Below are 24765 nucleotides of genomic sequence, written 5' to 3' on the forward strand. Positions count from 1 at the left end.
GGTAATGTGGTACGAGCAGCATTTCAGAGATGTAAGAACTTGGAATGTGTGTGTAAAATGATGAAAAACAGGGAGTTTGAGCAGGTATAGCTATTCTCACCCTTCATAGCAAACTGTACCTGCAGAAAACTACTTCTGCAGGAAGCGAGTGTGCTGTAGTGGTTAAGAGTGGTGAATTCTAATCTGGAGAACCGGGTTTGATTCCCCAGTCCTCCCCATGCTGCTGGGTTACCTTGGGCCAGTCACAGTTCTCTCAGAACTCTCTCATCCCCACCTACCTCACAAGGTGACTTTTGTGGGGAGAGGAAGGGAAGGTGATTGTAAGTTGCTTTGAGACTCTAAGGTAGAGAAAAGCAGGGTATAAAAACCAACTCCTCTTCTCCTTCTTTTACACAGCTGCTGAAAGTAGAGAAGTCCTGCTGTGTTCCATTTTTTTTTGCTGTGTTCCATTTTGTGTGGTCTTCTAAGAAACAACAAATGCAACAAAGAGGTTAATTCAGGGGTTTTGTAGAAAAATAGGTAGCAGAACTCATTAGCAGAACTCATTAGCATATGCTGCCCTTTCCCAGCCAAAAGCAACCCAATGCAAGAAAGGGGAGCCCCGGGTAAGCGAGGCCTGCTTGGGCTGGCTAGAGATCCAGCCCCCCACCCCTCCACACACAGTCAAATGGCCAGGAAGCCACCTGTCACCCAAAATAACATAAGAAGTGGAGAAAGGGTAATGTGGGCTTTTCCAGGGGTTAATGAGGGCTGCTGGGGGTGTGGCAAAGCCCATGGTAGCTGGCTAGCTGCCCGCTCTCCTAATCCAGAGATTGTTATGCAGCTGCACCTACTATTCAATGGACAAGGTAGGTGGAGAGGAAGAGGGGGAACCATCAGAAAGGTTCAGGAGCTGTGCTCCTGTGATTTCCTGCTGAATCTGAGGCCTGGGTTAAACTAAGATTTGAAAGCCTGGATCTGCAGATGTTGGAAACATCTCTAGCAGTTTTCATCACTGGCCATCATGGGATGGAGAGAAATGCAGGGCTTTGCAGGAAATGGCATATATTCTAGGGTGGTAGCCTTCAGCTTATGGGCTGGAACCCTCAGGTAGATTGCAGTCTTACCTTCTGGACTGTGAACCCCTCTAGAGTTGCCTATTGGAAGGTCTTGCTACTAGGACCTGTGTAGAGTGTGAGGGTGCCACTGCTGCTGCTTCTTTTTGAAGGTGTGCCTGGAAAGTTTGCACAGGTGATTTTCTCCCTTGACCCATGCTCTGCAGCAATAAGGCCTTTTAAAAGCTTTGTAGGAGGAGTTCATTGCAACAGATGAAGAAAGATCCATGGAAATTCAATGAGTGGAAGACTTTTTGGGCATCCTGGGGCTGGTCTGAATGAAAGATGTTCACAGGGATCTCTTGTTGGGATTGTTCAAGCGACTGCTTAACGTGCCAAGATTACACTTGTTGGGGAAAGAAAGTAGATGGCAGGTTTCTGACTTCTCCCCAATATCTAGGAAAGGGCCATTGTTTATCTAAACCTCTAGGAAGAGGGAAGAACAGGCTGCCAAACAGCAGTAAGGCATGTGGCTCAGTATGACAAATGAAGCAGTAACAATAAAGAACAAGTGTATGTTACTATTTCCCATTTTCATCTAGAGCTCTCTTTTGTTAACCCTGGCTCTTGAGCCCAGTGATGTCAAGAGGCCTTGCTATTTTTGTGTTCTGTTTGCCAGTTTTTGGGGGGAAGGTACACTATGCCTGCTTTGTATCTGCTTTGCTCTGTCCTTTGTAGCAAACACAAATATTCACTCTGCCCTGATTGTGGCCTTTCTGAAACACCTTGTGAAAATCCATCAGGTCTCTTATTAGCAGCAGAAATAACAGCAGGAGAATTAGCAGAAGAATTAGCTTCATCAGTAGCACCTGTCTGTTCTAAAGGAGGAGAGGCTTTCTTTGTACTGAAATTAATTCTTGAGCGTTGCCTCTTCACAGACCATGGTGGAATTTTGTTCTGAAAGCAGCATCTGTGCTGTTGGCCTTCGTTCTGAAGCTCCCAGGCCACAGACAAAATAAGTACAGTTCGAAAGCCAGATGTTGACAGGAAAATAGTGATACCACTCAGCTGCTGGTTTAGCTTTGCAGTATTGATCTGGCAACTCTACCACTCAGCTGCATTGACTGATACGCCCCCAAGGGTTTTTCTTAATATCCCAGAAGGAGGAAGAGATGCAGGAAACATCTCGCCTCCACACCAGCTGTGACCTGTACGTGAGACCTCTGGAATCCAGTTCCTATGCCACAATCCCCCATGGGATGTGATTCACGTTTTCACTCTGATGAAGGCAATTATCATTCATTACAGATTTTCCACGTGTGTATACCTCAAGGTTTTAAAATTATGTCCCAGGAAACCCTGGAAACCTTCTCAGGATTTCCTTACCAAGATGATTTGTAATGGTTGATAGGCTTTTATGGGGAGGGGGGAGAACAACTTATACAACTCATTAGTGAAGAATTATTACAGGAATTTCTCTCTTGCCTTTCAGAGGTTAAAATAATTTGCAGGATGGATAACAACCAGACAGAAGCAAACAAAGCAAATCATGCTAAGTCTATGGCTACAGTGAACATGTAATATTTAATTGGAATCAATGCAATGACACATAGCAGTATGAAGATGATGATATTGGTTTTATATCCCGCCCTCCACTCCGAGTCTCAGAGTGGCCCACAATTTCCTTTATCTTCCTCCCCCACAACAGACACCCTGTAACGTGGGTGGAGCTGAGAGGGTTTTCACAGCAGCTGCCCACTCAAGGACAACTTCTGCCAGAGTTATGGCTGACCCAAGGCCATTCCAGCAGGTGCAAGTGGAGGAGTGGGGAATTAAACTCGGTTCTCCCAGATAAGAGTCTGTGCACTTAACCACTACACCAAACTGGCTCTCTAGTTCTAGCATATAGGAAGCTTCAATGACATTCAGTTGTGCACTGTTATAATTTGTGGGTGTCTGTGATGGGAAGGGGAAGGGAAAGGAGATTGTAAGCCATTCTGAGACTCCTTTGGGTAGTGAAGGCCAGGATATAAATCCAGTCTCCTCCTCCTCTTCAAAATTTCCAGAGTATAAATTTTGCTAATAAGAGGTAACAAATTTTGTTAGTCTTTAAGATGCCTCTGTACTCTTGCTCTTTTCTACTGCTACTGGAATCAGTATTGCTGTTCTACTGCAGACTAACACAAATACCCACTAGAGGTGTGTAAAAAATTATTATTTTTTGTCGATTTGGGTCTATTGGACCCCAAAAATGTCATTATTCCTGATTATCCCTGAATACTAGTATTGGTATTGTATTGTTATTCAGGCAAATATTCTGGAAGCCAAATTTATTCAATTCCATTATACCCTATGGGGACTGTCCCCATAGGGTAGAATGGACAATTAATCAATTTAAGTTTAAATTCCTTTGGAACTCGGTGAGTTTTGACCAGTGTAGCCTTGACACATTGTTGTGTGTTGCTGTATTGCCCCTAAGACTAGGGGCAATCAGGATTCTGATTTTTGGCTTTTATTTTTGGGCCACACGGCTGCAAACAACTTGGCCATAGTAAACAAGAACTGTTATTTCAGTTATCACTGAAAATGCTTAATTAGTAGCAAAGCAGAACCAAAAAAGGAGCAAACAATGAAATAAAAGCCCACCACCTTTAAATTAAATAATGTTATGTAAAAGCCCTCTGGAACAAACATTTCTTATAAGGCTAAAACCGAGGATGACAGGGTAAACCTTTTGGGGGCAAACTCCCTGCAAGGAAATGCTCACTCTTTTTCTAGGTTGCTCAGCTAAGGCTGCATGCATGGCAGTGGTGATAACCCAACCAGCCTAGCTATAGCTAGGGCTCTGCCTAAAATGAGTATATTCCTTACAGCACGTCCCATAATCCTCTGCCCAGGTGCTGGTAGACTACTGGAGGCAGAAAGATTTTCCTGTGGGTAAGAAGCTTGAAACCCACAAATTATAACAGTGCACAACTGAATGTCATTGAAGCTTCCTATATGCTAGAACTGGAGAGCCAGTTTGGTGTAGTGGTTAAGTGTGCGGACTCTTATCTGGGAGAACCAAGTTTGATTCCCCACTCCTCCACTTGCAGCTGCTGGAATGGCCTTGGGTCAGCCATAGCTCTTGTAGGAGTTGTCCTTGAAAGGGCAGCTGCTGTGAGAACCCTCTCAGCTCCACCCACCTCACAGGGTGTCTGTTGTGGAGGAAGGAGATAAAGGAGATTGTAAGCCACTCTGAGACTCTGATTCAGAGAGAAGTGTGGGGTATAAACCTTGTGGTCTTCTAAATCTGCGGTCTTCCTCCTATCACTATCATGAATTGATTTTTCTTTGCTTACATTGGGTTGGATCTTTTCACTTTTTCTGTTTGTTCTCATAAAATTCCCCTTCCCACTGCAGCTACTTCGCTTTTGTCTATATGAGTCCACGATCCCTGGAAGAGCCTTTTCACCAGTGGGAAAACAAATGGGATCCAACCTGTAGGGTGAATAAAATGGCAAACGTTTTGGATCTAAATAGAATAAAGTAACTCTCTGGGGATCAATGAAGGGACTTTGTCCTTCAGAACTGTAGGATGATCCAAGCGTCTGCATTCTGTGGCTGTGAGCTAAACGAACAGCTGGCAGTTCTTAACGCTTGTTAGACTCTGCTTAGGAACAAAGTTTGAATGAATGTCTCAGTCTGCAGCATCCCACACTGTAACTCATTTCTGAAGCACCGTGAGTCACGGATTGCAGTCATGAAGTATGATTCATCCAGAAGGCTGCATGAGGAATAAGTTGGCAGCTTGTTTTTGAAATGCATTCTGTGCATTCTACAAATACTTTGGAGGCCCAGAAGGGAAAATGATGCATTTGATTTCGTTTGAGGTGTGTTGTGAGTTTTGTGAGAGTTTTGCAAGGGAGACAGGAGCTTAGAGGCAGCTCGGATCAAAATATTTCACCTCTAACAGCTGCATATGGCGAGACAGGTAAGGCCCACAGTGCAAGTTACTTGAGAGTAAAGTTACACAGGACTGAAATTTTCCGTCTGTGGGCTAGGTGCATGATAAACAGTTCAACTTTGGGTCTTTTACCAAATGGATGCAATCTTAGATATATTTCCTTGTTGAGTAGGTTCTAGTGGATAGATCCAAGTGGGCAGCCCTGTTGGCCTGAAGCAGTTGAACAAAGCAGGAGTCAAGTTACACCTTTAAGACCAACAAAGCTTACGTTCTGAATAAAACTTTGTTGGTCTTAAAGATGCAACTTGACTCCTGCTAGGTTCTAGCGTGACTTTCCTGTGTCATCTGGATTGTTTGAGATGAAAGTGAAACTTACTAGTTTCACTTTGTGATATGCAGCTGGTAGCTAGAAATAAATATTATCACAGTAAACTCCTGCTCTAAACAGATTTCCTCCACCCCTGTCATATGCCAGTCCAAGTCTATATTTGGTATTTGTCAGTGTTCCAGGCTGAGCAGCTAATGGATTGGCAGTCTTAAGTATCACATTAGCTGCTGACCAAAATCATAGGGAAGGAAGGGGAAATGTATGCTGGAAAATGTATTTTGTATGCCCATTCCTAAAGGCATTTACTTGTAGGAACTTTTGAGAACCACTTTGGTGTAGTGGTTAAGTGCATGGACTCTTATCTAGGTGAACCGGGTTTGATTCCCCACTCCTCCACATGCAGCTGCTGGAGTGATCTTGGGTCAGTCATAACTCTCTCAGAGCTGTTCTGCTCAAGAGCAGTTTCTGTCAGAGCTCTCTCAGCCCCACCTACCTCGAAGGGTGTCTGTTGTGGAGAGGGGAAAGGAAAGGAGATTTTAAAGTGCTCTGAGGTTCCAAATGAAAGGCGGGGTATAAATCCAATCTCTTCTTTTTCTAGATGTGTGTTTCTCGTTCACACTCATGAGGCTCTGGCTTGGTTTGCACCTTGCTGGGAAGCAAAGGGGAAGGGGGAAAGGAAACCAGAAAAGGTACAACTGTTTGGTGAGGAGGCAGGGCAAATTCAGGGTGAGGCATTGCCTGTTATCAGCCCTACTTGTGGCTATGGGCCTGGTTTAGAGGATATGTATTTACAGAATTTATATCCTGTCTTTCTGTCCTCATCAGGACCACCAAGGCAGCTACTAGATTAAAGACATACATAATTAAAAACCCATTTAAAAAACCATTAAACCTCATGTCATTAAAACCAAGTGAAGATACACACATACATAAAAACAATTAAAATGACACGAAGTGATGACTGAGGGAACGCCAGATGGAACAAAGAAATCTTCATATGCTAAAAGAAGACAGCAACAGAAGGAGACAGGCATGTCTCTCTGGGGAGAGTACCAGAATTTTGGTATCATGACCAAGAAGACCCTCTCCTGGGGTGCACACACAGTTGCCACTGTTCTAATCTCAGAAGGGGGGAGGGCTCAAAAGATGCCTCCCAATCCCAGCCTGGAAAGATGGCCCAAAAGACCACCATTATTAGTGGTTTCAAAAATCTGTGAGAGGTCTAGGAAAATCAACAGAATTGTACTCCTTCCATCCAGCTCCCAGTTTAGGTCATTTACCAGTCTCATAACCAGGCCTGAAACCAGATTCATCTGGGAATGCTTGAAGTTGTACAGCCACTACCCATTCAGTCACCTGACTTAAAAAATCAGACATTTGAGGTTTTGAAGCGGAGAGGCTCTGGAAGGAGCACCCTGGCTAGTTTCTGTGCAGTTTTAATTTTAGAAGGTGGACTTGTTAGGCATTAAAGTTTCTGCTGTTGTGGTGGTTCTCAGTGAATTTGTATTGAACAGGTAGAAAAAAGAGTGTCTAAATAATTGAATACATGAAGGAAGTCTCAAGGACTAACTTTAGGCACTCTCTGTATTTCAGAAAATCCTATGACAGAAGAGGGTTTTGCAACAGGGGATGGGGTTTCCTTTGATTGGGGCCCTGATTCTGAAGTCACCTGTGGCTATACAGTGAGATGGTGTTATCCATCTGGTCCTGAACCGTGTGTTGTCGACTGGGAAATGTTTTCTTCCGATGTGACGCATGCTGTGATCAAATCTGGTAAGAAAGTAGGGATATTTCACTCTTTAGATGCAGAAGTTTTCATAGAAGGATTGTCTTTGCAAATGAGAGAGCCAGCACTGGGAGAAGCCAAACCTCAGTAGTAGAGCATGTGCAAGCCCCCAAACTTTCACTGTTCTTCAGCAAATGATCTTATGTAGCAGAGCCACCAAATATGGCTGCTCGAGACCTTGGAAGACTGCTAGACTTGATGGGCCATCCAGAGATGAGGACGCAGCATCTGATTTATAAGACAGTTTTGACTGTGCTTGTTAGGTATGCTGTATTTCGGAAATGATTCTCTTTCCACTCCTTTGCTAGCACCAAACTGAGAGTTCCTCCGGGATTCCTTCAAGATTTCTGCTTGTGTGTCCCTTCATGGTGCTAGGAATTGTTTGCTTAATTGCAGCCAAGTTGCCTGGGCTGAATGCCCACCCATCAGTGCTTTGTTTTGTTTGGAGAACAGAACTAGCGTGGGAAACGTCTTGTTTTTAATGAACCTTTTTGGTCTAAATGGCCAGTGGCCACAATTCCTTTTCCTATTGGAATAGCTAGGGCCTGTGACAAAAATAACAAGGGCCAGGGCTTTTTTTGTAGCAGGAACTCCTTTGCATATTAGGCCACACACCCCTAATGTAGCCAGTCCTCCAAGAAGATATTGGATTGGATTTATATCCTGCCCTATACTCTGAAACTCAGAGCAGTCACAATCTCCTTTACCTCCCTCCCCCACAACAGACACCCTGTGAGGTAGGTGGGGCTGAGAGAGCTCTTACAGCAGCTGCCCTTTCAAGGCAGATATGTGAGAGCTATGGATGACCCAAGGCCATTCCAGCAGCTGCAAGTGAAGGAGTGGGGAATCAAACCTGGTTCTCCCAGATTAGAGTCTGCGCACTTAACCATTGCACCAAACTTGCAGTAGGTCCTGTAACAAGAGCCCTATAAGCCAGGGGTGGTCAACGGTAGCTCTCCAGATGTTTTTTTGCCTACAGCTCCCATCAGCCCCAGCCATTGGCCATGCTGGCTGGGGCTGATGGGAGTTGTAGGCAAAAAAAATATCTGGAGAGCTACCGTTGGCCACCCCTGCTATAAGCTCTTGGAGGATTGGCTACATCAGGAGGGGTAGCCTAATATGCAGATGAGTTCCTGCTACAAAAAAAAAAAGCCCTGACAATAGCTCCGGTAGCTAAACTATCTCCCTTTTGGAGATGCTCCTGATAACATGTTACTGATGATGGAGATCTGCCATTGCCTTTCAAATTGCCATTTTATCATAATCACAGCCTTTCCAGTCTTCTACCTGAAAATTTTAGGCAAAGGGGGAATGAGAATAACGTGATACTGACAATGCATATAAGAGTTCTAATAGGAAGCAACTGGGTGCTGGCAATTAGTTACTAGTTCACTGCATGGTGCTTGTAACTGCATGAGAAGCTGGCTGCTTGTAGCAGTGGTTCCCTCAGGGCTGGCTCTAGACTGTCTGGCACCCTTGGCAAGGCTAACTTCTGCCCCCCCCCCCCCACACACACACACTGATAACATTGCCAAATTGCATAGGGGTGCCAAATTTCGTGACTCCAGAAGGCTGGTGCTCTAGGCAATCAGGGCCAGCCCTGGGTCCACTACTCCAGCTCTGCACTTACACTGAAGTCTGGATAACAGGGGTTTAACTAAGTACATAGTAACCTTTTAAGCAGCTGCTGCATGCTTCTCAGTCACCCAAAGCTATCGTGATGAGATACATACAGGATCTACCTTTCTTGAGTCAGGTGTATTTGGAGGGAGGGGGGGTAAGAATTTGACCAAACATAGGGGAAAAAATATCAATGTAAGAGTACAGTTAGGATCTTCCATATTTTGGGGGAGCCACAGCATTGTATTTCATTCCTTGGTGAGGATTAATTATGGCAAAATTTAGCCATCTAGTTACAATTCCTTCTTTTTCAAAGAACAAAACAACGAGTGGCAGAACTTCTGTTCTAACACTCAGGTAAGAAAGTATTCGTACACAGGGCTTTTTTTGTAGAAAAAGTCCAGCAGGGACTGATTAGTATATTAGGCCACACCCCTGATGCCAAGCTGGCCAGAACTGCGTTCCTGCTCAAAAAAAGCCCTGTTCATACATAAAACTAGCCTGGTTTTAATATATATTTGAACCATTGTTACTTGTATGAAAACGTACGTTTACATGTTATGATCAAAGCGCTGCAGAAAAAAATGTTTTTAAACATGGTATTCTTGTCTCACAGCTCATTTCCAGCCAGGAGTGAGGTACCAATTTTCTGTCCTTGGCTGCAAAGACAATGGATATCAGCTAAAGAAATACATAAACGGTTACACAAAAGAGCTGAGTAAGTTCACTTGCCTTTTGCTTTAAAGATAGTCAAATATCAGAGGAAAAAATGCATGGATATGACTGGCATTTATTGAACTCAAAGTAGAGGTCAAAGCAGTAGTTACTGGTTTCTTTGAAGTGCATTTACCTTGCACTTTGTATGGATGTGTGTAACAACTGGGTTACCCTACAATTTTCAGCTAGGTCTTCACCCCAACTGTAAGTTTAAGGTGGCACCAGCAAAGGCACTATGATTTTTCTGTAGAAACTTAGAGCAGGGCAGGTGTGTATTCAGGTGTGTGACTCTATGTATGCAAGAGAATGAAGCCACCTGGACAGAGGGAGACAAAAGGAAAGGAAAAAAAAAAGAGAACGGGATCAGCTTTAGAAAGACATTAGACAAGCTTATAGCAGACTAGCCAATCAGTGGTGTTTATTCATGTTGGTTAAGTGGAGTATCTCTGATCTGCGTTGCCAGAGAGATGGCAATAGCAGGATGTTGGTTCCTCAGAAGCTGTAGGACTTCTGATCTTATCCAGCATAGTTTTTCTTATATCCATAGTGCCTGGTCTCCCTGTTTGTTTGGGGTTTTTTTTAATATTTTTGTATTTTTTTAGTGTGTGTGTATGCATATGCACGTGTACCTAGAAGTCATGGCGACCTCAGGTGACTGACCTCAACTGGGAGCATGGAGGATATTCAGAGATGTGGCTGAGTATAGCCTGCCTCTGCCTCCTGGCTCTGGTATTCCAGGGAGAATTCCCATCCAAGTATTTGCCAGTTGACCCTGCTTAGCTTCCAAGATCAAGCTTGCCTGGGCTATCTGGGTCAGGGCCCTTGTCTCCCTGTGGAATGGTATGGAGCGCTGTGCCAGCCAGTGAAATCAAACAGTAATTTGAAATCATGCAGATAGTTTGCAGGTGGGCAGCCATGTTGGTCTGCAGTAGAGTCCAGTAGCACCTTAAAGAACAATGAGCTTTCCAGGATATAAGCTTTTGGGACTCTGCATCTGCCAAAGGGAGCTTTGACTGTTGAAAGCTTACACCCTGGAATTATAGTTGGTATGTAAGGTTCTACTGGATTCCATCTTGCTCTTGAAACAATGAGCAAAAATGGAACACCAGTGGAGATCTAGACAAATGGGCAGCTTTGTGAGTTTATGTTTAAGATCTCATAATCCTGTATATAGTGCCTACCTAGAGTTGTTCCTGGGCTCTATTCCAGTTGCATTTATTACTTCTCTCTACACTCTGTAATTGAAATTGGGTTGATGGAAGGTGCTTTCTGTATAATGGATCTTTGCCTTCTTGGTTGGATGACCTAAAATGCACAGTTGCAGTATTTGCGTCTAATTTGTGTTATCAAAACATAACCCTCTCCCTCCTTTTGCCTTGTACCTAGGCCCAAGAATTGCCCCCAATGTGGAAGTGGAATACACCACTTCGGATTCCATCGTGATAACATGGGAGGCACTTCCTGTCAATGAGAGTGGTGGCTTTTTAAAAGGCTATTTACTTGAGTTTGCCAAAGGGGAAGAAGACAGAATAAAGTCCAGGAGTTTTGAGACAGGTAAGTGGTGTCTCATGACTGCCTGTTGCTCATGAAATGTGGTTTGTGACAAATCGTGTTTCAAATAGCAGATGGGCTAGCTGGAATTGACAATCCAAATAAAGACAGAAATCTTCACGGCACTTTCTGGTAATCCAGATTATGGGTTGGATCCGGCAGAACACTTCTTACAAAGGCTGAGTGGTAGCAATGCGTGAACAGAGAGAGAAAAGCCCTTCTAGGTGCTGGGAGAACCTCGGATGGCACAGTGGACTAGCACCTGCAGCTCAGAGCAGGACTCTTCTATCAGACTAGGACTGTTTTGCCAGTTTCCTTTCCACCCGTGGAAGTGTTCTGCTGAACTCAAGCCATACTAGCTTGTATGCAACAAACTTGTGCTTTTGTCAGATGCTCTTGGGAGTTCCAGTGCTTTTAACCCAACCACGAATTGTCTAACTTGCTATTACAAAACTTTTTTTTTTTTTAACCTAAATCTTGCATTGAAGGATGGTAGCAGGGGATGCTTTTGAATGTTTGTCTTATTTTTACCTCCCCCCCCCCCGTTTTTTTTTTTTAAACCCATCCCATCCAGAGATGTTTAATATTACGGAGCCTAAGCAAACAAAACTCAGAATATCAAAACTTCAAGGGAAAACCAGCTACCACCTGAATTTAAGCGCCTACACTGCTGGAGGGATTGGACCTGGGCGCAGCTTGTACGTGATCACGAAGGAAAACTGTAAGTGGCATCATGCTTTTTGGTTTGGGTTGGGGGTTGCTGTGACCTTGTTCGCAGTAGAATGACAGTATGGGGTACAAGGAGACCTCATTTTGGACAGGAGTTCACAGGAGCAGAACTCTGGAACCTCTAAATTTTATTGTGCTCTTTCTTGTGCTCGTAAACCTCCCCATACTTCCCCCTGTGAGAATTTTGCTGAACTCTAAGATTTGACAAACTTTTTAAATACTTTTCCTCACAAAAAAAGGGGAAAATAACCAAAATATTTAAAGCAGACAAATGGAAATCTTCATCGTGCCATTATGACCACACAGGAGAAAGTAATTTAAAAAGTATGATGGGAGTAAGGTTTTATTATGACAATTATAATTCAAGAAGCATTTGAAGGTAGATGCTAAGCTGAAATAATTTAGTACACCTTCCAGTGATGTCAGGGGGATGTGGCGTATGCAAATGAGTTGTGCTAATGAGCTCTGGCACCTCTTTTTCTACTTAAATGACCCCTGGGTACAATACTAAAATAGCAAATGCTCTGTTTCTGCAAAAAAACAACAACTTTCCAATGATGATCAAAATATTCAATATCATTTTGCCAAATTGTGGAAGTTTGTGATTCTGTACAGTCCCCCCAGCAGTGTTCTAATATAAAACTGGCAGTGGCTGCCTTCAGGCATGACAATAAACTGCAGTCTAGAAACTGGTGGTTTGATAAAACCCAAATGAGTTGTGATGGTCCAGCCCCAGTGAGTTGAGATGTTCCAGTGTGATGGTCTAAAACCTGATGCTGGCTTGGTTGGAGCTAGTCCTGGGGTTCAAACTGGTTTGGAATTGGTTTCTATACCTCAGTTTGTTTTAACCATTTAACCCCCCCCCCCAAAAAAAATTATTAAATCAAACAAAAAGAAAGTCACAGTACAAGCTCAGTTTCAGCCATAAGGATATATAAGATAAATATGAAATTGCCAACCATTGAAGGAACTTGAAAAATGTCATTGCAGTAAGGATCTGAATGGTGGAAAAAATGCATACTACAAGAGTATTCAGTGCACATTAGAAAGAAAGATCAATGTAATGCCAAAAATGAAAGATACTCATCTTGAGAAATATTAGTGGATTTATAAGGGGACCCAAAATTCCAGATTAAAAGAGGTGACCTATTTATGCAACAATAAAAAGCAAGACTTGGATGAATTTCATCTGTTTTCAGTAAGTTTGTCTAAAAGAAAATTTTCTGAGACTTTGTTTGCCCACCCTTGTATAGAAGGAGAATCCTCTGTCCTCCATTTTGATGCAATTGCGTACTTCAGTGCTGTGAACATAAGAGAAATCAATTCTTACTGAGGTTTAGTTATCTTATAATCATTTGTTTGTTTTATGGAAGAGTTAGTCTTCCCCCTCCTTGCTCAAAACCACACACCCAGTCCAGCTGCCCCCTTTTTTTCACTGCTCTTAGTCGTAAAAAACAAAGTCATGGATCTCCAACATAAAGTACAGTTTCTTCCTAAGAAGGGAAAGTATCCTCGACAAGCAGACATTTCACTCTACCTAGCCCAATTGCAACATACACCATATTAATACAGTAGCTATAGTGGTAAAAAGGTAAAGGTAGTCCCCTGTGGAAGCACCAGTCGTTTCTGACTCTGGGGTGGCATTGCTTTCTCAACGTTTTCACGGCAGACTTTTTACAAGCTGGTTTGCCATTGCCTTCCCCAGTCATCTACACTTTCCCCCACAGCAAGCTGGGTACTCATTTTACCGACCTCAGAAGGATGGAAGGCTGAGTCAACCTCGAGCTGGCTACCTGAACCCAGCTTCCACTGGGATTGAACTCAGGTTGTGAGCAGAGCTTAGGACTGCAGCTTTACTACTCTGCGTCTAGGGGCTCTATAGTGGTACCCCCTCCTTTTTGCAGTTCTGATGCTGTTGTGCTTCTAACAGCAGAGAAGCCCTGGTGATTAGCATCCTCTTCTCTTCATGAGGCTCACAATGGGAAATTTAAAGAGATGCCAATTGCATCAGCTATTATGATAGGTTCATAAGCTTGGGACAAGGGAACTGAAGTCACTGTAAAATATTCCTGTAATAAAAATAAATGCACATTCTCCTTAAAATTCTATGGCAATGGATGCAGTAGATTTGTTGTTTACATAGACATCTTTGGATTGAAACAACTGGGAAGACGTCTTAAAAAAAAGATGATAAATACAGGCCATGTTATTAAGCTTGCTAAAAAATTGGTGGTCACTTTATACAAGAATAAGTCCCTCAATATCACCTTTAATGTCACCACTAGATGCTTATCATGACAAATCTGAGAAGAAAAACAATGACTTTATAACTTATCAGGATATGATCAATAAAGATGGGGAAATGAAGTCCTGGCAAGATACTAATGAAGAAGGAAAAAAGACACAATGGTTAACATATCAACTTTTATCGGGGCTTAAAGAAGATAAGCACTGAGAAGGAAAAACACTAAGGAATTTAACTCAATTTGAAAAGATAATAATGAATGAAAAAGACAATCTTTTAGGACGTATCTACAAACTCCTTTTACAATATGATACAGAAACAGAACAAGTGAAAACATGTATGGTGAAATGGCTGCAAAACTTCCGGAAGGAGATTTTATTCCAGCAATGGGAAAAAGCTATGGATGAAAGATATAAAATTTACAGCAAGTCAGGCACTTAGAGCAAACTGGTATAAAATGTTTTCTAGCTGGTAAAAGGAAAAGGGAGTCCCCTGCACAAGCACCAAGTGACTACTGACCCATGGGGTGATGTCACATCACAATGCTTTCTTGGCAGACTTTTTGTTATGGGGTGGTTTGCCGTTGCCTTCCCAATCATCTGCACTTTACCCCCATCAAGCTGAATACTCATTTTACCAACTTTGGGAGGATGGAAGGCTGAGTCAACCTCAAGCCAGCTATGTGAATCTAGCTTCTGTTGGGATCGAACTCAGGTCATGAGCAGAGCTTGGACTGCAGCACTGCAGCTTACCACTCTGCACCACAGGGCTCATTTATAGCTGGTACATCATCCCAAAAGACACTGAGAAGATGGATGAAAACTATAGTGTTGGAAGTGTAGAAAGATAGATGGTACCTTTTATCGTATGTGGTGGTCTTGCAAAAATATAGCAAATATTGGAAGAAAATACTGAAATTTAAAAAAAGATTATTAAATTTGCTGTGTCACCAGAGACAATGCTATTAGGAATCCTACCTGTGAACATGGAAAAAACAACACATGAACTGTTAGATGTATGTTAACTGCAGCAAGAGTAGTATTTGCAGCTAACTGGAAAGCTGAAGGTTGCCCAACTAGTGAGAATTGGATAGACAAGATGCAAGAATATGCAATTATGACAAAATTGACAAATCATATTAACCAAAGATGAATTTGAAAATAACGGATGAGTTTTTAATGACCACTATAATCAAACTCTGTAGTTATACACTTAAATAGTTTAATATTATATAATACTATACAATAGTTTTAATAAGAACTAATAAGGGTATTATTTTTGTGTGTTTTCTATTAAAACAAATTGTTGTGTGAAAATTCTGTAAAATTTCTATTCATGTTATATCATATAATAGAATAAGGTAGGATTAAAAAGATGGTATATTGTGAGAAAATGATAGAATATATCAACTAGGTCATCGTACTGATTTTTTAAGCTTTTGTGTCATATATATCTTTAAGCTATTGTTGCCCAAATCTGCAATCTGAATGCCTTTGCCCAGTAAAAGACATGCAGCTGAAGTCTGGGTGAGGAGGAAAAAGGGGGAAAAAATGCAATAAAATGAGATCAGAGCTAAGCCAAGGCTTGCATACCAAGCTGCTTAAACCCCTTTCAGGGTGGTCAGAACCTTAGATACCCTTGATGACACATTGGCTCATGTTGGCACATACACATGCTAATTGGTTGCAACATCCAGCGTAATTTCATCGTGAGAGTCTGCCACACACACTACTAATACATTTATCAAATTGGCATCAATTCATTGGCTATAATGAATTGATGTGGAGCATCAAGATATTCAATATGCATGTGTCTTGACCAGTTAAATTTGCTTTTGGGGTCTAAGTACCCATTACTTCTATTGTTACTTGGAAACACAGTAGAAATTCAGTAAAGCATAGTGAAAGTTATGTTTCTGTTATAGATAACAATGGAATGTAAGCTGTTTTCTGTCTCAGCGCCTGCGCTGTGAGACCGACTCTTCTGTTTTATTTCCCAGACTGTGCTAATCCTTAAAGACGTTTCCTCTAAAAGCTTGTGGCCTTCCTAACTAATGCTGTGTCCCACACTATGATAGTTTGTGAGAAACCCGACACAGGCAAAAAATATTCTAATATTAATTATATTATGAAATAATTGAGTCCAACGCTGTGGTCTTATAGCCCAGTTCCAAACGAAGGTCCTAGGTATTTTTTTACTTCGTTTCAATTTTTTCTTCCACAGTGGTTAGGGCTCTAAAATATGATTCATAATTCCACATTAAGCACATGTAAAGTAAAACTAATTACATAATTAATATCATGTATAATTATTCATACAGGCTGACTTTCAATCAATTTATATCCAGGATGTCAATTGTATACAACTTAAGTGGTGATATTCTGTTAACAATGAAATAAAAATATTTGAAAATCATTTCGTGCATTTATTCCATAATGATTTATAAATTCATTTAAATATAGATTTTAAGTACCTGCTGTTGTGCAACATATACTTTTTGATATATTCTTCTCTATCTCCTTCTTATTTCTATTTATAACAAAATAATATAGTTAATATTGCACAACAGGTGCTTAAAATTTATATTGGTTTCCTTACGTTTTCCTTTGAATTTAATATTTGTTGGTCACACATGTCTCTGTTCAGCCCAGGGGGATGCTTTTATAATCAGTTGCAATTCAGCAGTCTCTCTTTCTGAGCCAGTTTGGTGTAGTGGTTAAGTGTGTGGACTCTTATCTGGGAGAACCGGGTTTGATTCCCCACTCCTCCACTTGCACCTGCTGGAATGGCCTTGGGTCAGCCATAGCTCTGGCAGAGGTTGTCCTTGAAAGGGCAGCTGCTGTAAGAGCTCTCTTAGCCCCACCCACCTCACAGGGTGTCTGTTGTGGGGGAGGAAGGTAAAGGAGATTGTGAGCCGCTCTGAGACTCTTCGGAGTGGAGGGCGGGATATAAATCCAATATCTTCTTCATCATCATCATCATCTTCTTCTTCTTCTTCTTCTCTCCCTTAGAAATTCCTTTGTATGAAAATTGTTACTCTCAATTCAGCAGCTGAATGTCCTGGAAGGTTAAAATGTCCCTCCCCCCACTGGTTTTTGAATGTTGTGGTTTCTTATATCTATAGAAAGAGTAAGAGTTCAGTAGCACCTTGAAGAGTAACCAAAATTGTGGCAGGGTATGAGCTTTTGTGAGAACTGCTCGCTTCTTCAGACTTATATCCGTTTATTCTTTGCATTCTCCTGGACCAAACTAAGGCCTAAGTTTCCTGTCTCATTAGCAATGATGATATCTCCATGCCTTCTACCCCTCTGCAAATCACACCTAATCCAATCAAGTCTATCGCCATTTGGCATATGAAATAATCTTTATAAAGTTTATATCTCTGGTACCTCATGTTACATTTTATGGCACACATGGTCTGGCCCAACAAAGTGACATTTATGTCAGATCCAGTCCTTGTAACAAATCAGTTTGACACCTGATTTACAACAAGCTACATAAAGAGTAACTCGCTGCTTTATGGAAACTTGATGCAATTTAACAAAGCAGTGCGTGATTTTGTGGCTTCAAAATGCTTTCAAGTAGGTCCTGTTATGGACAGCAAGCACATGCATGCTTATAGGCAATGTTGCTTGGGAGAGAGTGAGCTAGCTGAGCTGATGAACAGCTCAGGGAACTTGCTCTGTTTGGAGGACTGCAGCTAACTGTAGAGGGGAGTAAAGTAAGAGTCCAATAGCACCATTAAGACCAACGGAACTTTATTCAAGGTATAAGCTTTTGTGTTACATACACAGTTCTTCAGATACAATGAAATGGGAGAAAAGCATTAAAATTTATAGAAAGGATTGAAAAAAATGAAGGAGTTGGAGGCTGTTGAAGTGAGCAGCCTGAGAGACATCTATAGTGAGAGGAGTTTGAAAAGCCGAATCTATTTCAAAGCCGTTGTGGCTTTGGAAAAGGAGAGACTCTGGAGGAGAAAGGGATTCTGACACGGAGTATCAGATTCCCTGCTGTCCAGTAGTTTAATCAGTCTCTGTGTGTAAAACAAAAGAAACACAACCAGAGAAGAGAATCAGTTCTCCATTTATAAGCTTATTATCCAGTCTGAAGAGACTGTACATCTGGAAGATAAGAATTTGGCCAATGGTTTGAAGTGGTACTCTGAAAAGCTCTAAACATGCCAAACACTAAGTTATTGATCTTAACAAGAAGATGATAATGATCTTGCCAGAGAAAAGGATCTAGTTAGGAAAACCCTAGTCTTTAAAACAAAGGGTTAGAGCTGAGTATATTCTCAAGTCTGTGTGACCAATGTGTGTTAAGTTCAAAAGGAAATCTAGAACAAGTATTATCAAAGCAACAGCATTGTAACATCTGTAACACCTTCAGTGAAAGCAAAACAGCCTAAAGTCTCTAAAAGTTTATTGGATGTTTAACATCATAAGATGCAGTTCTGTAAATATATTTAACTTTCTACCAATCCCAAATCTTAACCCCATGTAAATGTTGATTCCCTTCCCTGCCAGTTTGTTTAAATAAATCTGAAATTTGTTTAAAAGTGTGCCTGAAGTGCCGTTTCTAGAGCAAAATATTTGAAAATACTGACCCTCATCTAACCTTGGTGGCAGTTGCTTAATTGGATAAAAGCCTACAAAGTATCTACCAGTCATCTAGTAGGACAAAGAATTTATAATAAAAGGTTATTTATGCAATAAAAAAGAGAGATGCTACTTAAGGGCTACCCAAAACAAGAAAGGAGAACTGATATTAATTTATGAGGGAAAAACTGATGCAATCTAAGTGTTACCATTTTGGAGGTGATTAATAAAACAGTCAGCTTGGTACATTATAATTGGTGGCAGCACCATGATCCAAATTATAACCCACAAATAGTTTGTTCCACAAAAATATATATATATTCATAGAAGACTGAATTTGATCCATTTGGATAATTTTAAAATAAAATTCCTGTCAGAAATGGCACCTCCTCAGAAAGCTGGAAAGGCAAAGGGAGATGGACAGACAGAAGGCACAATTACTGTGGAGAACCCCAGTCATGAGTTAGGAAGATGAGGTTGCAAATAGAGCTGGCAAAAACTGAGGCAGAAAAAGTTGAGAGAGAAAAATAGAATTAGAATTAGTAAGAACTGAAGCTGAAAAAGAAAAGGCAGAGAGGGAACAGCAGATATGATCAAAATTCAAGCAGAGCAAAAGAGGGTTACAAATAGAGACAGAGGAAAGAGAGAGAGGGAGACAAAGAGAACATGAGAAATAGATATATAATTTCAAAATTGAAGAGTTGCAGTTGAGGGCAGGAGACCCAATTTCCCACAGAAGTGGAGACAGCCCTTCAGTGGACCAAAAGAAGCTTTCACAAAATCAAAAAGGGGATGGTGTCGAGGCATTTTTATTTAGTTTTGCACCTTCAAATATTTGGAGGGTCGAGTGAAATCTATTCAGAGATGTGAGATGATGAAACGTCCGACTGCTTGCTGTTTAAAGAACTAATCAAAATTAGATATGGTTTAACTGCTGAGCAAAGCTGCAAAACTTTCTAGGATATTAAAAGGAAGCAGAAGAAACCTATTCGCAGTTGGAATATCATCCTAGATAGAGCCCTAAATAGATGGGTTGGAGGGAGCAAGGGAGCACTTTTGAAGGACTGAAACAACTCATTGGTTTAGAACAGTTCTAAAGCCAGGTCCCCCCACAATTCAGATGGGTTTTGAGAGATAAAAAGATGAAAACCATGGAAGGAGGCCACCACTGTGCTGAATGAAATAGGAGACCTAGGGAGATCTATGCTTATGTCACTCATTAAGAAACCTACATTTTGGACTTCCTCAGAAAAAAATTGTACCATCTAAAATCAACCTTGTAAGGTGGGCCAGTCCTCCACAAAACAGAAAGGATTTTTTTGCTATAACTGTCAGGGAGAAGGGTATATCCAAACACAATGTCCAACCCTTGAGAAAGACACAACACCCCCTCCAGCAAAACAATTTAAAATTGTTAAAGGAACAGAGAGCCAAACAATTCAGAAAGCCCTATACCCATAGCTGAAACTATTCCAGACAAGCCAGCTAGAGTGTTACAAATATGGAAGGTACAAGAGAAATAGAGACTATCTAGAGAATGTAAATGTTACTCACAAAGATATACAGGGTTGGAGATCCCTCCAACTGGAGCAGAAATAACCAGGGATTTTTTTTGTAGAAAAAGTCCATCAGGAACTCATTTGCATAGTAGGCCACACCCTCTGATGGCACAATTGTTCCACACAGGACTTTATTGCAGAAAAACCCAGCAGGAACTCATTTGCATATTAGGCCACACCTTGACACCAAGTGATAACACCTGACACCACACACCCTGACATTTAGTGATGAAAAATCAGAATCCGGTTGGAAAGACTTACAAGATTAAGGGCATTAGTGCACCAGCATTTGAAGTGTCACCAGCAGAGGTCCCTATTAAATACAAGAACTTACATGGAAAATCAATTTTGGGAGTTTGGAAAGAACTAGATGTAGCCATTTTATTGGGAAATGAGTTGACCTCTCAAATAAAGAATGAGGAGGAATTAAAAATAAATATAGTTATCAGGAGTAGGCATGTAGCTTCACCACAACAGACAGTGACAGCTGAGCAACAATTGATTCAGCAGCCAGAACAAGATGATCCTAGAGATGAGGATTCTGAGACTGTTACACAATGCACCAGCAGCTGAGCTCCTAGCGGAGCAAAAACAAGACTCTAGTTTAAGGGGACTATGGCAGAAAGAAGAATCTAATGAACCAGAAGAAAACAAAAAAGCGTTTTCTGGAATCTCTCTCTGACCAGGAAAGGGAATTAAGAATAATTAAAGAGGAAGAGACTAAAACCCTTGCAGATGCATCTATATCAATATCCAAATCTCCAGAAAGACTGCTGAAAAGAACGGGCAGAGCTGTCAGATGATACTAATTATGAGGGAGAAAATGAAACCACCAAGAAGAGGAAAGGGGTTAAAAAAGAAGCAATGGATAAAACAAAGCCACAAGCAAAATGTGGTAGATGAAAGATTGGTGTCACAGAGGAATGTTTAAAAAACTGGGTCACCTAATCTTAAGAAGGACATATAAAATGGCAAAGTGAGGGAAAACAGTAGCAACAGATGAAAAAGTGGGGGGGGGAGAGAGAATGAAGAAATGCAGTGGTTTAGAGGGGAAGAGGAAATATTTATGGACAAATGCTTTTTATTCAGGTTTCCCTGAAGTTGCAGAAAAATTAATTAAAAATAACTGACTCTGATGAAATACTTCAACATACCAGAGCTAATGATTGGAAAGACTATGTGGTCATGGATTCAGAGGCAATGGACTAAAAAAAAAAAAACCTCTCAGGAGCAAAAGAGGAGACTGCCTGTCCAGCTCAAAAGTTGAAAGGCCTTTGCCACTCAGATAACCAAATCTGTTGAGGAGAAAACTATTGAAATGAATGACAAGCAAGTTGAATGCCCAAGTAGTGGCAGTAATTCAGTGCTAGATGCCCCTCCAACCACACCTGAACTAACACCATCTATAACTGCAGCAGAATCAAGCAGACATCTGTCCAGTATATCTGTCTCTGGCACATTGCCACCAAATCAAGAAGAGGTACAGAGTATCACAAATGAAACAGATAGCACAGTTGTGGAGGACAGTGTTGTTGGAGAACTGCAGGATCTTCATTCAGAAGGAGATATACCTCCTACAAGTTTTAATGCTAGTTGTTAGCTCCAGCAGCAGCAATCAACCAGAACACACTGAAAAAGCTTTGTACTGGCCAGAAAAGGCTTAAAGATGTCTATCTCAGCAGTCCAAGTCTCCAGTAGTTTAATCAGTCTCTGTTTGTAAAACAAAGAAATACAAAGAGAATTAGTTCTCCATTTATAAGCTTAATATCCAGATTGAAGATACTGTACATCTGGATGATAAGGATTTGGCCAATGGCTTGAAAGGCCCTAAACATGCCAAACACTGAGTTATTGATCTTAAGGAGAAGATAATAATGATCTTGCCAGACAGAAGGGTCTAGTTAGGAAAACCCTAGTCTTTAAAACAAAGTGATAAAGCTGAGTATATGCTCAAGTCTGTGTGACCAAGTTAAGATCAAAAGGAAATCTAGAACAAGTACTATCAAAGCAACAGCACTGTAACATCTGTAGCACCTTCGGTGAAAGCAAAACAGCCTAAAGCTTCTAAAAGTTTACTGTATGTTCAGCACCATAAAATGTAGTTCTGTAAATATATTTAACTTTCTATCTACCGATCCCAAACCTTAACCCCTATGTAAATATCCCTTCCCTGCCAGTTTGTTTAAATAAATCTGAAATCTGTTTAACTGTTTAAGTGTGCCTGAAGTGCAGTTTCTGGAGGATCCTCAGCTAACCTTGGTGACAGTTCCTTAATTGGGTAAAACCATCTACCAGTCACCGGGTGGGACAAAGAATTTATTATAAAAGGTTATTTATGCAATAAGGAAAGAGACATACTACTTAAAGGCTACCCAGAACATGAAAGGGGAACTGAGATTTGTTTGAGGGACAAACTGATGCAATCTAAGTGTGACTGTTTTGGAGGTGAATATTAAAACAATCAGCTTGGTATATTATAGTCACTGTTCCCTCTAAGCTGCAGAGTCTTGTGAGCAAAAATTCTACTTTGTAAGCTACTGGTATTAAAGTTGTGAGTTACTGGCATTAAAGCTGTGAGTTACTTCATAAATTTTTGTGCTCTGGGGTCATCCTCGAGCTATGACAAAAATGTGTGAGCTGGAGGCTAAAAATCTGTGAGCTAGCTCATGCAAACTCAGCTTAGAGGGAGCGCTGATTACAGCCCTGATTCTTTTTTAGCCTGCAATTTTGTAGGAGCAGCTAACAAACTATTGTCTAACTCATTTTTTTCTCTTATATTTTTCAGCAGTGGGATTAATTATTGCCATAATCATTCCAGTGGCCATTGTTGTCGTGCTTGCATTGGTAACCAGCATCCTTTGCTACCGGAAGAGGGAATGGTAATTACTTGCATGCCTCAAATGTTTGTTGTCTTTCCAGCTAGGGGGAGAAAAAGTGAGAGAGAGACAACAGTTTTCCAGTACATAACTGGTACAAGGGAAGTGAAACAGAGAGAGGATCAAAAGTTGTTCAAATCTTTTTAAATAGATGGAACTCCAGATGGAACTATTTTTAAATAGATGGAAATTCAGTGATATGTAGCAGTGGAGGAGCCATTTGTGTGTGTGTTTTCATCATAGAATAGGCTCAAAACATTTTCTTGCCTAAGGCAGCTACAACGTAAGAGATGTACTCTGGATCCCTTGCATTGGCAAAAAAAAATCCAGGAGCTGTTGCCAGTCTTTTCTGTGCCATACCAATCTGAGGACTGAAGTAGCAAGCATGCTACATGGACACATGAACACATGAAGCTGGTCTATATCGAATCAGATAATCAAAATCAATATTTGTCCATCAGCATTGTCTACTCTATCTGGCAGCAGCTCTCCAGAGTCTTGGATAGAGGCTTTCCACATCACCTTCTACCTGATCCCTTAAACTTGAACCTGGAACCTTCTGCATGCCAAACAAACTACCACTTAGAGTAGGTAATACAAAGCTACATGAAGCAGGGGCCTGATGTAGCATGAGTAACCATAGAACATAAAGAACCATCACTAATGTTCTGTAAATACTCTTAAGTCAATTTAAAACAGAGACCAATATGACAATTGATTGCAGGGAAAGACACTCATATTCCATGCAGGTGTTCTAGTTGTCTTATCTAACTTTGCATGTGGGTTAGATCCAGGATTAAATTGAGCAGTAACATGAAGGGAATATTAGTTGGTATAGTAGCATATTGCAGACTGCAACATTCTCCCTTTCAGCATCCTATTAAATGGTTGAAGTATATACCACTGTAGAAGATTTTTTTAATTGAAATGGAGAATAAAGTAGCTTGGGGTCTTTGATTGGACTTCATGGACAAGTAGAACACCTGCATGGAATATGAGTGTCTTTCCCTGCAATCAGTTGTCATATTGGTCTTTTTAAAATTGACTTAGAATGTTTACAGAACACTAGTGATGGTGCTTTATGTCCTGTGGTTACCATTACTCCTTCCAGAATATTTCTGATGTAGCACAAGGCAGCTGTGCATGTTCATATATATCAAATTTCAGGTTTGCCTCTCAGGTTCCACATGCTCCATTACCACCATGAGGGACCACTTGGAGTACTTGTGCAGTCAGACCAGTCCTCACCTCGGCTATTTTCATTCTTTTGTTCACTGTTTCAGTATGTTTTAAAAGCTGCTTCCTGAGCTGCTTTTTGTCTACAAAATGCACACTTGTCCGTTATGAAGACTGCAGACATATATAATTTGTGGCTTTCCCCCAAAATTACTTATCAGCAGTTCCCAGTCCTCTCTAGACCTTTGCTTGTAAGTATTTTGAACAACAAAGCTGTGCATTTAGACAAGCATATACTTTAAGGCAGGGGTTCCCAATCCTTTTAAGCCTGTGGCCACCTATAAAATTCTGATACAGTGTGGGCAGCGCAGCCAGAAAATGGCTGCCACCGGAGGTGGAGCCAACCAGAAAATGGCTGCTGCAGTTTACCTTCAGTCATACTGAAAAGATCCTTGTGCTGTGATAGCAGCTGCCACCAAAGCCTTTTATACATTCTCAGTAGCAATTCAGATGCTTTGCTAGGCACAGCCCCACCCATTTTCTAAAAACACTTGGCAGCCACCAGGAAAGATATTGGTGGGTGCCATGTCACCCAGGGGC

At 41.2% G+C, this 24765-nt stretch overlaps 1 protein-coding gene across 1 annotated transcript in view; it reads left to right on the forward strand.

Moving 5' to 3' along the window:
* Positions 1 to 24765, forward strand: part of LIFR (LIF receptor subunit alpha) — a 62517-nt gene that overhangs the window by 27861 nt on the left and 9891 nt on the right. Inside the window, exons 11-15 of the mRNA XM_060236593.1 lie at positions 6902 to 7081; positions 9331 to 9432; positions 10818 to 10985; positions 11557 to 11703; positions 22899 to 22992. Coding sequence (XP_060092576.1) covers positions 6902 to 7081; positions 9331 to 9432; positions 10818 to 10985; positions 11557 to 11703; positions 22899 to 22992 — 691 coding nt within the window. The remainder of the gene's footprint in view (positions 1 to 6901; positions 7082 to 9330; positions 9433 to 10817; positions 10986 to 11556; positions 11704 to 22898; positions 22993 to 24765) is intronic.

Source organism: Heteronotia binoei, chromosome 4, assembly GCF_032191835.1.
Source record: "Heteronotia binoei isolate CCM8104 ecotype False Entrance Well chromosome 4, APGP_CSIRO_Hbin_v1, whole genome shotgun sequence".
Classification (NCBI taxonomy): domain Eukaryota; kingdom Metazoa; phylum Chordata; class Lepidosauria; order Squamata; family Gekkonidae; genus Heteronotia; species Heteronotia binoei.